This window comes from Lonchura striata, unplaced genomic scaffold, assembly GCF_046129695.1.
Source record: "Lonchura striata isolate bLonStr1 unplaced genomic scaffold, bLonStr1.mat Scaffold_227, whole genome shotgun sequence".
NCBI lineage: Eukaryota > Metazoa > Chordata > Aves > Passeriformes > Estrildidae > Lonchura > Lonchura striata.
This window is the reverse complement of record NW_027461137.1, coordinates 113,981-126,054: the sequence shown is the minus strand read 5'-3', so window position 1 is coordinate 126,054 and position 12,074 is coordinate 113,981. Positions and strand designations below refer to the sequence as shown.

Sequence of the window (12,074 nt, the reverse complement as noted above, 5' to 3'; positions counted from 1 at the left end):
GCTGTAGCCAGGATGGTAGCCCCCCATGGGCCATGAAGCCTCTAGGTGTGCAGAACCCATGTCAGTCAAAGGAAAGAGCGTTGAGCTGTCCTGCAGAGAGAGTCCCAGCATTGTCTGGGGCCATGTCCTCTGTGCTGACAGGGACACAGGGGAAATCCTGCTCCTCAGCGGGGCCCTGGCCCAGGGCGCAGTGCTGTGGGGGCAGGCTGGGCAGGATGGGCCTGAGGAATTTGAACTCGCTGTTGCCCGAGCCCGTTGTGAGGCTGATCTCGTAGCAATAGGCGCGGGGCAGGGTCCCTGCAGCGGCTGCATCGGCCAGGCCGCTCTGCACGTTGTCGGCACCATAAAGCACATGGCCGGCCTCCAGCTCCTTTCTCCTGCACGCCTTGCGAGCGACAAAGACTGCGCTGGAGATGAGGAAGAGGAGCGAGACAAAGACCAAGGAAATGATTAAATAGGTGGTCAGGGAGCCGTCCTGATCCTCTGGGGCTGGGCTGCTGTGAGGGAGGCGCACGTCTGAGAAGTCCTTGAGCAGGAGAGCGCTCAGGGCTGCCGTGGCTGACAGTGGGGGCTTGCCGTTGTCCCTGACCAGGACAACCAGCTTCTGCTTCACGCTGTCTCTCTCTGTCACTGGCCTCCTCAGACGCACCTCCCCGCTTTGGACGGCCACGGAAAACAGCCCTGGGTCGGTGGCCCTCAGCAGGTGGTAGGAGAGCCAGGAGTTCTGTCCCGAGTCGGCATCGACGGCCACCACTTTGCCCACGAGGTAGCCCGCCTCAGCCCACACGGGCACCAGCTCGCTGGACGCTGGGCTGCCGTCCTGGGCCGGGTAGAGCACGAGTGGAGCGTTGTCATTCTCGTCCAGCACGACCAGGCGGACGGTGACGTTGGCTCTGAGGGGAGGAGAGCCCGCGTCAGAGGCACTGACCGTCACCTCGGTCTGCCTCAAGTGCTCATAGTCCAGGGGCCGCAGCACAAACACGTGTCCGTTCTCAGAGTTCACAGAGATGCAGGAGCACCAGGGCCGCTCTGCCCCTTGCTCTGGTGCCAGGGAATAGGTCACCTTGGCATTGAGCCCCACGTCAGCATCCGCGGCACTGACGGCCCCAACAAACACCGTGGCGACGTTGTTCTCGTGCACATACATGGTGTAGGAGGTCTGGTTGAAGACGGGGGCATTGTCATTGACATCGGAGATGTCCACGCTGAAGGTCTGGGTGCTTGTGAGAGGAGGTGACCCCGCATCTGCTGCCGTGACACTCAGGATGTACTGAGGCCTCTCCTCGCGGTCCAGCGCGCTCACTGTCACCAGCTCATAGTAATTCTTATAGGCTGGCCGCAGGGAGAAGGAGAGCTGATCCTCGAGGGCACAGGAGATCTTCCCGTTGGCACCAGAATCCCGGTCCCTGACTGAGAACAGGGCAACCACCGTGCCGGGCACTGTGTCCTCAGGAAGGGGACTGCTGAAGGAACTGACCACCAGCTCTGGGGCATTGTCGTTCACATCCACCACCTCCACCTGCACTTTGCAGATTGCTGAGAGGCCCCCACCATCTGTGGCTCTCACACGCAACTCATGGTGCTCTGAGATCTCAAAGTCCAGGGGTTTTGTCAGTTTAATTTCTCCAGTTGTGGGATTAATCTGAAATGTTGTATCTCCCTGTCCCACTGCCTGGCTGAGTTGATAGGAGATTTCTCCATTAATTCCTGCATCCTGGTCATTTGCAAGCACAGTCAGAACCACAGAGCCTTCTGGCATGTTCTCCAGAATCTTTCCTACGTACTCCTCCTGTGTGAAGACAGGAGCATTGTCATTTACATCTAGAACAATAACATGAATTTCAGTGGTGCCACTTCTGGGAGGAGAGCCCCCATCTACAGCAATGAGACTGAAACTCAGCTCTGCCTCTTTCTCCCTGTCTAGTGGCTTTTCCAAAACTAGTTCAAGAGACTTCTTGCCTGTAATGCGACTCCCATAAGAGACACTAAAGTAGTCGTTCCTGGGAGCAATGCTGTATGCCTGGATGTTGTTAATGCCAATGTCAAGGTCCTGAGCCTCCTCCAGCGGGAAACGTGAACCCGATTCACTTGTTTCCAGGATCTTGTAAGTGACTCGTTCCTCGGGGAAGACGGGTGAATGGTCATTGATATCGTCCAGAGCCACCTCGACCCGAAAGAACTGCAGGGGGTTGGAGAGCAGCAGCTCGAAGGGGAGCATGCAGGTGGCGGCCTGGCCGCACAGCTCCTCCCGGTCCAGCCTCCCCGCCACGACGAGGCGGCCGGAGGCGCGCTCCAAGCGAAAATGCTGCCGCCCGTCCTCCGAGACCAGGCGGGCGCGGCGAGCCGAGAGCTGCGCCGGCGTCAGCCCCGCGTCCTCCGCCAGCTCGCCCACCAGGGAGCCGCTTTCCGCCTCCTCGGCCACGGAGTAGCGGATGGGCTCGGCGCGAGCGGGCGGCAGCGACAGCAAAGCAGAGACACAAAGCACTTGCCTTGCGAGCGCCATGGCGCGGCGGCGGCGGCGGCGGCGGCGGCGGCGGCGGCGGCGGCCGGGGTCGGTGTCGCGGCTGTGCCGGCGGATTCCCCGCGGAAAGCGGCGACGTGGAAGGCGGCTGTCCTCTTTCGCTGCTTCAGATTCTGCCGGCGGACCGTAACGCAGCCGGGCTGTTCCAGCAGCGGCTGCAATCCCTTCTGCAGGGTCTGCCCCCTCCGCCCGGCTCTGCCGGGCTGGTCTAAGCTGAACTGGGCGGAACTGAGCGGAGCTGAGCCGAGCAGGGCTGGGCTGGGCTGGGCTGGGCCGGGCCGGGCTCGGCCGCCTCCGCTGCCGCAGCCGCTCGGCGCCGCCTTGGCCGAGGGCACCACCCAGCGGTGCGCGCTGGCACTGCAGCCGCCGCCGCCCGCAGCCCGCGCTGCCGCTCGCCCCGGCCGCGGTTCCGAACCCACCGAGACAGCCGCGACCAAGAACCGAACGCGGCCGCAGCCGGGACAGCCGAAAGACGAGGCTGAGTCCACAACGACCAAACTGCATCCCCCGGCAGAAGAAACCGCACAGGGATAAGGCGGTGGTGACAGCATGGGCTTGCCAATGAACACTGTCCCGGCTCTTTTCTACACACTCAGGCACTGTATCCACCCAACATTGATTCAGTCAAGGGACATCGTGAGAAAAAATCTGGCAGAATTTTGCATAGCCTGGAGGCCCTTTCAGGAAAGAACATCTCTACAAGTGCTTCTGTCTCCTCCAATGTTGTCCAGCTGTTCTCTTTATTTCACTTCTACATAATTTTTTCAATTGTTAAACTCAGAGGTATGCCAGTTTACAATGTTAATCTCTATAACTTCACCACAACACAGCATAGGGGAGGCTTTCTGAATTATCCATGCATCGCAGACATTATTAAAATAACCACTTCTATTGGATGGGTTGGCAGTCCTTCTCTACATCAACCAGCAAAGTAATGCTCAGTACATTTCAGAGGGTCGAAGGAGAAAGCACAAATATGGGACAGCAAATCCTCTAACACAAAAGGAGATAATCCTGTAGGGATAGCTTTCTACTCCCAAAAAGAAACAACTTTATTCAGAAACAAGAATGAGAAACAAAACTCAAAGTCCTGTTTTCAAATCCTGGGTTCAAACTTCAGAAAATTATTGTACATGGATATGTGACTTTTTCATGCACACAATGAATAGGTTTTCTCTATGGTTACAGCCTACCCTAACATATCTCCAGTGCTGTATTTCCAAGACAATTCGAGAGGGACTGAACACCAAACCCACACATGGGACAAAGAAAGATTTTGTTGTGCATTTTACTGCTCTTCTCTGCCTTGAAGAAGTTGGTAGCCCTGGACTCATAGGTCAATATTACCTTTTGCTCTGCAGAGGTGGAATTGCCAGCATTGCAAAGGCTGGAGGGGACAAATTCACAATTTCATTAGGCAGAAATAGTGAAGCATCTGCAGATTCCCAATGGCCATACAGACACACATATAGAGGAAAAGCACAACACACATAGCACACACATCTCAGACAGAGACATGCAGAACTCCAGAAAGAAAAAGTCCCATGCTAATAGAACATAAAGACACAGTATTCAGAACTACCTTCTTTCTATGGGAAAAGGGTTTTGTGTAATTTCATCCAGCGGGAGATTTGTCTAAGCAAGTGTGCCACTGAGCTATAAAAAGAAGAAGAAGGCCATAGTCTGGTCTGAGAGCAAGAGACACAAGAGGAAAGCTGGGAGTGCATTCTTAAAGCCTATCAGAAAGGCCTCTGACAGAGAAGAAAAACTATTGACTGAAGGAGAGAATCAGAGTATTTTTTTTTCCACAGCTGTGTTTTTGGGGTGGAAGAAAAATTTTACACTGACTAGGAATTTGCAGAAAACAGTCAATGCTAATTCGTAAAAAATTTTCCCTGGAGGAAAAATTGCCACATGCTGCAACGTGGATCCCCTCGTCCCATGGGCCGTGAAGCTCTGGCTGTGCAGAACCCATGTCAGTCAAAGGAAAGAGCGTTGAGCTGTCCTGCAGAGAGAGTCCCAGCATTGTCTGGGGCCATGTCCTCTGTGCTGACAGGGACACAGGGGAAATCCTGCTCCTCAGCGGGGCCCTGGCCCAGGGCGCAGTGCTGTGGGGGCAGGCTGGGCAGGATGGGCCTGAGGAATTTGAACTCGCTGTTGCCCGAGCCCGTTGTGAGGCTGATCTCGTAGCAATAGGCGCGGGGCAGGGTCCCTGCAGCGGCTGCATCGGCCAGGCCGCTCTGCACGTTGTCGGCACCATAAAGCACATGGCCGGCCTCCAGCTCCTTTCTCCTGCACGCCTTGCGAGCGACAAAGACTGCGCTGGAGATGAGGAAGAGGAGCGAGACAAAGACCAAGGAAATGATTAAATAGGTGGTCAGGGAGCCGTCCTGATCCTCTGGGGCCGGGCTGCTGTGCGGGAGGCGCACGTCTGAGAAGTCCTTGAGCAGGAGAGCGCTCAGGGCTGCCGTGGCTGACAGTGGGGGCTTGCCGTTGTCCCTGACCAGGACAACCAGCTTCTGCTTCACGCTGTCTCTCTCTGTCACCGGCCTCCTCAGACGCACCTCCCCGCTTTGGACGGCCACGGAAAACAGCCCTGGGTCGGTGGCCCTCAGCAGGTGGTAGGAGAGCCAGGAGTTCTGTCCCGAGTCGGCATCGACGGCCACCACTTTGCCCACGAGGTAGCCTGCCTCAGCCCACACGGGCACCAGCTCGCTGGACGCTGGGCTGCCGTCCTGGGCCGGGTAGAGCACGAGCGGAGCGTTGTCATTCTCGTCAAGCACGACCAGGCGGACGGTGACGTTTGCTCTGAGGGGAGGAGATCCCGCGTCAGAGGCACTGACCGTCACCTCGGTCTGCCTCAAGTGCTCGTAGTCCAGGGGCCGCAGCACAAACACGTGTCCGTTCTCAGAGTTCACAGAGATGCAGGAGCACCAGGGCCGCTCTGCCACTTGCTCTGGTGCCAGGGAATAGGTCACCTTGGCATTGAGCCCCACGTCAGCATCCGTGGCACTGACGGCCCCAACAAACACCGTGGCGACGTTGTTCTCACGCACGTACATGGTGTAGGAGTTCTGGTTGAAGACGGGGGCATTGTCATTGACATCGGAGATGTCCACGCTGAAGGTCTGGGTGCTTGTGAGAGGAGGCGACCCCGCATCTGCTGCCGTGACACTCAGGATGTACTGAGGCGTCTCCTCGCGGTCCAGCGCGCTCACAGTCACCAGCTCATAGTAATTCTTATAAGCTGGCCTCAGGGAGAAGGAGAGCTGATCCTCGAGGGCACAGGAGATCTTCCCATTGGCGCCAGAATCCCGGTCCCTGACCGAGAACAGGGCAACCACCGTGCCGGGCACTGTGTCCTCAGGGAGGGGACTGCTGAAGGAACTGACCACCAGCTCTGGGGCATTGTCGTTCACATCCACCACCTCCACCAGCACTTTGCAGATTGCTGAGAGCCCTCCACCATCTGTGGCTCTTACACGGATCTCATGATGGTCTGAGACCTCAAAGTCCAGAGCTTTTGTGAGTTTAATTTCACCAGTTATGGGATCAATCACAAATGCTGAGTCACTCTGTCCCACTGCCTGACTCAGCTGATAGGAGATGTCCCCAGTTACTCCTGCATCCTGATCAGTTGCCAGCACAGTCAGAACCACAGAGCCTTCTGGCATGTTTTCCATAATCCTCCCACTATAACGATCTTGTGTGAATTTGGGAACATTATCATTTACATCTAGAATGATAATAGAGATCTCGATGGTCCCACTTCTAGGAGGAGAACCCCCATCAAGAGCAATAACCCTGAAACCCATCTCTGCCTCTTCCTCTCTGTCCAGTGGCTTTTCCAAGAGCAGTTCAAGATAATCATCACCATTACTCAGACTTCCATATGAAACACTAAAGTACTTGTTCTTCGGAGAGATGCTGTACTGCTGGACTGTATTGCTGCCAATATCATGGTCCTGAGCCACCTCCAGTGGGAAACGAGAGCCTGGATCGCTCGTCTCTAGAATCTTAAAAGTGACTCGTTCCTCGGGGAACACAGGGGAATGGTCATTGATATCGTCCAGAGTCACCTCGACCCGAAAGAACTGCAGGGGGTTGGAGAGCAGCAGCTCGAAGGGGAGCATGCAGCTGGCGGCCTGGCCGCACAGCTCCTCCCGGTCCAGCCTCCCCGCCACGACGAGGCGGCCGGAGGCGCGCTCCAAGCGAAAATGCTGCCGCCCGTCCTCCGAGACCAGGCGGGCGCGGCGAGCCGAGAGCTGCGCCGGCGTCAGCCCCGCGTCCTCCGCCAGCTCGCCCACCAGGGAGCCGCTTTCCGCCTCCTCGGCCACGGAGTAGCGGATGGGCTCGGCGCGAGCGGGCGGCAGCGACAGCAAAGCAGAGACACAAAGCACTTGCCTTGCGAGCGCCATGGCGCGGCGGCGGCGGCGGCGGCGGCGGCGGCCGGGGTCGGTGTCGCGGCTGTGCCGGCGGATTCCCCGCGGAAAGCGGCGACGTGGAAGGCGGCTGTCCTCTTTCGCTGCTTCAGATTCTGCCGGCGGACCGTAACGCAGCCGGGCTGTTCCAGCAGCGGCTGCAATCCCTTCCGCAGCCTCTGCCCCCTCCGCCCGGCTGTGCCGGGCTGGTCTAAGCTGAACTGGGCGGAACTGAGCGGAGCTGAGCCGAGCAGGGCTGGGCTGGGCTGGGCTGGGCCGGGCCGGGCTCGGCCGCCTCCGCTGCCGCAGCCGCTCGGCGCCGCCTTGGCCGAGGGCACCACCCAGCGGTGCGCGCTGGCACTGCAGCCGCCGCCGCCCGCAGCCCGCGCTGCCGCTCGCCCCGGCCGCGGTTCCGAACCCACCGAGACAGCCGCGACCAAGAACCGAACGCGGCCGCAGCCGGGACAGCCGAAAGACGAGGCTGAGTCCAGAGGGACAGAGTCTCATCCCTCAGCAGGAGAAACCGAGCAGAGATAAGGCGGTGGTGACAGCACGGATATGCCAATTAGCAATCTCTATGCTGCATCTGCACACTCGGGATCTGTACCCACCCGACATTCCTTCCGACAAGGGACACAGCGGAAAAGTAACTTGCACGATTTTAGAAAGACTTGGCAGGGATCTCCCAGAAAGAACGTCTCTATAAAGACTACTGTCTCCACAAAAGGAGGGAGTGTGTTCTCTTTATTTCAAGCTAAGACATCTTTTCTGTTTCTAATCTCAGAGTAACACCAATTTACATTATAATGCCTAATTACAACACATCACAGCGTGAGGGAGACTTTCTGAGTATTTCATGCATCACAGACATCATTCAAACAACCAGTAATTCTAGATGCGGTGGCAATCCTTCTCTAGAGGCTCAGTACAGTGTTCAGTGCTTTTCAGGGGAGAAAGGGCAAACATGGGAATGCAAATGCTCTAACACAAACACAGAGAAGCATGTGGGGACAGCTTTCTTCTCCCATCAAGAAGCCTTGGGTTTCAGAAACAGCAATGAAAAGACCAATCTCAATGTCTTTTTTAAAAAGTTCTTCTTTACTATAACTTCCAGTAATTTTCTTTTAGTATTTGTGGAATTTTCCTAAAATGCATTCAATGACAATGAACATGATTCTACAGCTGTATTCAATTACAGTCTACCCTAACACTGTTTGAGCTCCTGTATTTCCAAGGCAATCCTGAGGTGACAGAACACCCAAGCTCTTCTTGTGCACCAGGGAAGACTTTGATGTGCATTTGGATGCCCTGCTCTGAGCTACATAAGGAAGGCTGTTTTTAAAGGTTCTAAATCAACTCCCTCCCTGCTGAGCTGGTATTACCTATGTGATAATGGCTGGGTGGAAGCAACTCCACCAGGCCCCAATACTGAAGCAGCTGCAAATATTCAGTGTCTGAATGAACAAGAAAGTTTGTTTTGTCTGTCATAGTGACAAGAAAGCAAAGCACACAGAGCCATCCTCTAAGACAGAGACATCCAGAATCCAGGCAAGAAAGGGCCCAGTGCCCATGTGACATTGCATCCCAGTACTTGCAACTTCCTTCTTGTCATGGAGTGCAAAAATGGATTTTTGCATTTCATGGAGGATATGATTTGTCTGGCCACCAGACAAGTGAAATTGTATAAAGCTGAGAATAAAATCATCCTATGACTATTCTGACAGCAAGAGAAACAAGAACACAGCTGTGCGTGCTAACCGTACAGTTAATGCCTGTAAGAAATTTTAGTAAAAGAGCTGAAACAAATAATTAAAGAAGGGAGAAGAGCTTTGCATTTTACTTCTGTAGTTGTTCTTTAAAAAGGAAGACTGTATATATTCTGAATAGAAATTGCAAAAAAGGTGGTTGAACCATCTCCAAACAAAAATATACTGTGGAGGAACCATGGCCACATGCTGTAGCCAGGATGGTAGCCACCCAAGGGGCCATACAGCCTCTGGCTGTGCAGAACCCATGTCAGTCAAAGGAAAGAGCGTTGAGCTGTCCTGCAGAGAGAGTCCCAGCATTGTCTGGGGCCATGTCCTCTGTGCTGACAGGGACACAGGGGAAATCCTGCTCCTCAGCGGAGCCCTGGCCCAGGGCGCAGTGCTGTGGGGGCAGGCTGGGCAGGATGGGCCTGAGGAATTTGAACTCGCTGTTGCCCGAGCCCGTTGTGAGGCTGATCTCGTAGCAATAGGCGCGGGGCAGGGTCCCTGCAGCGGCTGCATCGGCCAGGCCGCTCTGCACGTTGTCGGCACCATAAAGCACATGGCCGGCCTCCAGCTCCTTTCTCCTGCACGCCTTGCGAGCGACAAAGACTGCGCTGGAGATGAGGAAGAGGAGCGAGACAAAGACCAAGGAAATGATTAAATAGGTGGTCAGGGAGCCGTCCTGATCCTCTGGGGCCGGGCTGCTGTGAGGGAGGCGCACGTCTGAGAAGTCCTTGAGCAGGAGAGCGCTCAGGGCTGCCGTGGCTGACAGTGGGGGCTTGCCGTTGTCCCTGACCAGGACAACCAGCTTCTGCTTCACGCTGTCTCTCTCTGTCACCGGCCTCCTCAGACGCACCTCCCCGCTTTGGACGGCCACGGAAAACAGCCCTGGGTCGGTGGCCCTCAGCAGGTGGTAGGAGAGCCAGGAGTTCTGTCCCGAGTCGGCATCGACGGCCACCACTTTGCCCACGAGGTAGCCCGCCTCAGCCCACACGGGCACCAGCTCGCTGGACGCTGGGCTGCCGTCCTGGGCCGGGTAGAGCACGAGTGGAGCGTTGTCATTCTCGTCCAGCACGACCAGGCGGACGGTGACGTTGGCTCTGAGGGGAGGAGAGCCCGCGTCAGAGGCACTGACCGTCACCCCGGTCTGCCTCAAGTGCTCGTAGTCCAGGGGCCGCAGCACAAACACGTGTCCGTTCTCAGAGTTCACAGAGATGCAGGAGCACCAGGGCCGCTCTGCCCCTTGCTCTGGTGCCAGGGAATAGGTCACCTTGGCATTGAGCCCCACGTCAGCATCCGCAGCACTGACGGCCCCAACAAACACCGTGGCGACGTTGTTCTCACGCACGTACATGGTGTAGGAGGTCTGGTTGAAGACGGGGGCATTGTCATTGACATCGGAGATGTCCACGCTGAAGGTCTGGGTGCTTGTGAGAGGAGGTGACCCCGCATCTGCTGCCGTGACACTCAGGATGTACTGAGGCGTCTCCTCGCGGTCCAGCGCGCTCACTGTCACCAGCTCATAGTAATTCTTATAGGCTGGCCGCAGGGAGAAGGAGAGCTGATCCTCGAGGGCACAGGAGATCTTCCCGTTGGCACCAGAATCCCGGTCCCTGACCGAGAACAGGGCAACCACCGTGCCGGGCACTGTGTCCTCAGGGAGGGGACTGCTGAAGGAATTGACCACCAGGTCTGGGGCATTGTCATTCACATCCACCACCTCCACCTGCACTTTGCAGATTGCTGAGAGGCCCCCACCATCTGTGGCTCTCACACGCAACTCATGGTGCTCTGAGATCTCAAAGTCCAGGGGTTTTGTCAGTTTAATTTCTCCAGTTGTGGGATTAATCTGAAATGTTGGATCTCCCTGTCCCACTGCCTGGCTGAGTTGATAGGAGATTTCTCCATTAATTCCTGCATCCTGGTCATTTGCAAGCACAGTCAGAACCACAGAGCCTTCTGGCATGTTCTCCAGAATCTTTCCTACGTACTCCTCCTGTGTGAAGACAGGAGCATTGTCATTTACATCTAGAACAATAACATGAATTTCAGTGGTGCCACTTCTGGGAGGAGAGCCCCCATCTACAGCAATGAGACTGAAACTCAGCTCTGCCTCTTTCTCCCTGTCTAGTGGCTTTTCCAAAACAAGTTCAAGAGACTTCTTGCCTGTAATGCGACTCCCATAAGAGACACTAAAGTAGTCGTTCCTGGGAGCAATGCTGTATGCCTGGATGTTGTTAATGCCAATGTCAAGGTCCTGAGCCTCCTCCAGCGGGAAACGTGAACCCGATTCACTTGTTTCCAGGATCTTGTAAGTGACTCGTTCCTCGGGGAAGACGGGTGAATGGTCATTGATATCGTCCAGAGTCACCTCGACCCGAAAGAACTGCAGGGGGTTGGAGAGCAGCAGCTCGAAGGGGAGCATGCAGCTGGCGGCCTGGCCGCACAGCTCCTCCCGGTCCAGCCTCCCCGCCACGACGAGGCGGCCGGAGGCGCGCTCCAAGCGAAAATGCTGCCGCCCGTCCTCCGAGACCAGGCGGGCGCGGCGAGCCGAGAGCTGCGCCGGCGTCAGCTCCGCGTCCTCCGCCAGCTCGCCCACCAGGGAGCCGCTTTCCGCCTCCTCGGCCACGGAGTAGCGGATGGGCTCGGCGCGAGCGGGCGGCAGCGACAGCAAAGCAGAGACACAAAGCACTTGCCTTGCGAGCGCCATGGCGCGGCGGCGGCGGCGGCGGCGGCGGCGGCGGCGGCGGCGGCCGGGGTCGGTGTCGCGGCTGTGCCGGCGGATTCCCCGCGGAAAGCGGCGACGTGGAAGGCGGCTGTCCTCTTTCGCTGCTTCAGATTCTGCCGGCGGACCGTAACGCAGCCGGGCTGTTCCAGCAGCGGCTGCAATCCCTTCCGCAGGGTCTGCCCCCTCCGCCCGCCTCTGCCGGGCTGGTCTAAGCTGAACTGGGCGGAACTGAGCGGAGCTGAGCCGAGCAGGGCTGGGCTGGGCTGGGCCGGGCCGGGCCGGGCTCGGCCGCCTCCGCTGCCGCAGCCGCTCGGCGCCGCCTTGGCCGAGGGCACCACCCAGCGGTGCGCGCTGGCACTGCAGCCGCCGCCGCCCGCAGCCCGCGCTGCCGCTCGCCCCGGCCGCGGTTCCGAACCCACCGAGACAGCCGCGACCAAGAACCGAACGCGGCCGCAGCCGGGACAGCCGAAAGACGAGGCTGAGTCCAGAGGGACAGAGTCTCATCCCTCAGCAGGAGAAACCGAGCAGAGATAAGGCGGTGGTGACAGCACGGATATGCCAATTAGCAATCTCTATGCTGCATCTGCACACTCGGGATCTGTACCCACCCGACATTCCTTCCGACAAGGGACACAGCGGAAAAGTAACTTGCACGA

General features: G+C 57.2%; 3 protein-coding genes across 3 annotated transcripts; all 3 read right to left on the bottom strand.

The window, feature by feature from the left end:
- Nucleotides 1–47: 47 nt before the first annotated feature.
- LOC144248655 (protocadherin beta-15-like) lies at nt 48–2,803 on the bottom strand. The gene has a single exon (XM_077790690.1). The coding sequence runs from the start codon at nt 2,501–2,503 to the stop codon at nt 62–64; it is 2,442 nt and encodes an 813-aa protein (XP_077646816.1). The 5' UTR covers nt 2,504–2,803; the 3' UTR covers nt 48–61.
- A 421-nt stretch (nt 2,804–3,224) lies between these two features.
- LOC144248652 (protocadherin beta-4-like) lies at nt 3,225–7,105 on the bottom strand. Its single transcript, XM_077790687.1, has one exon. The coding sequence runs from the start codon at nt 6,937–6,939 to the stop codon at nt 4,498–4,500; it is 2,442 nt and encodes an 813-aa protein (XP_077646813.1). The 5' UTR covers nt 6,940–7,105; the 3' UTR covers nt 3,225–4,497.
- A 554-nt stretch (nt 7,106–7,659) lies between these two features.
- LOC116184138 (protocadherin beta-15-like) lies at nt 7,660–11,681 on the bottom strand. Its single transcript, XM_077790691.1, has one exon. It carries the CDS (start codon nt 11,398–11,400, stop codon nt 8,959–8,961), a length of 2,442 nt encoding a protein of 813 aa, XP_077646817.1. The 5' UTR covers nt 11,401–11,681; the 3' UTR covers nt 7,660–8,958.
- Between the last annotated feature and the right edge of the window lie 393 nt (nt 11,682–12,074).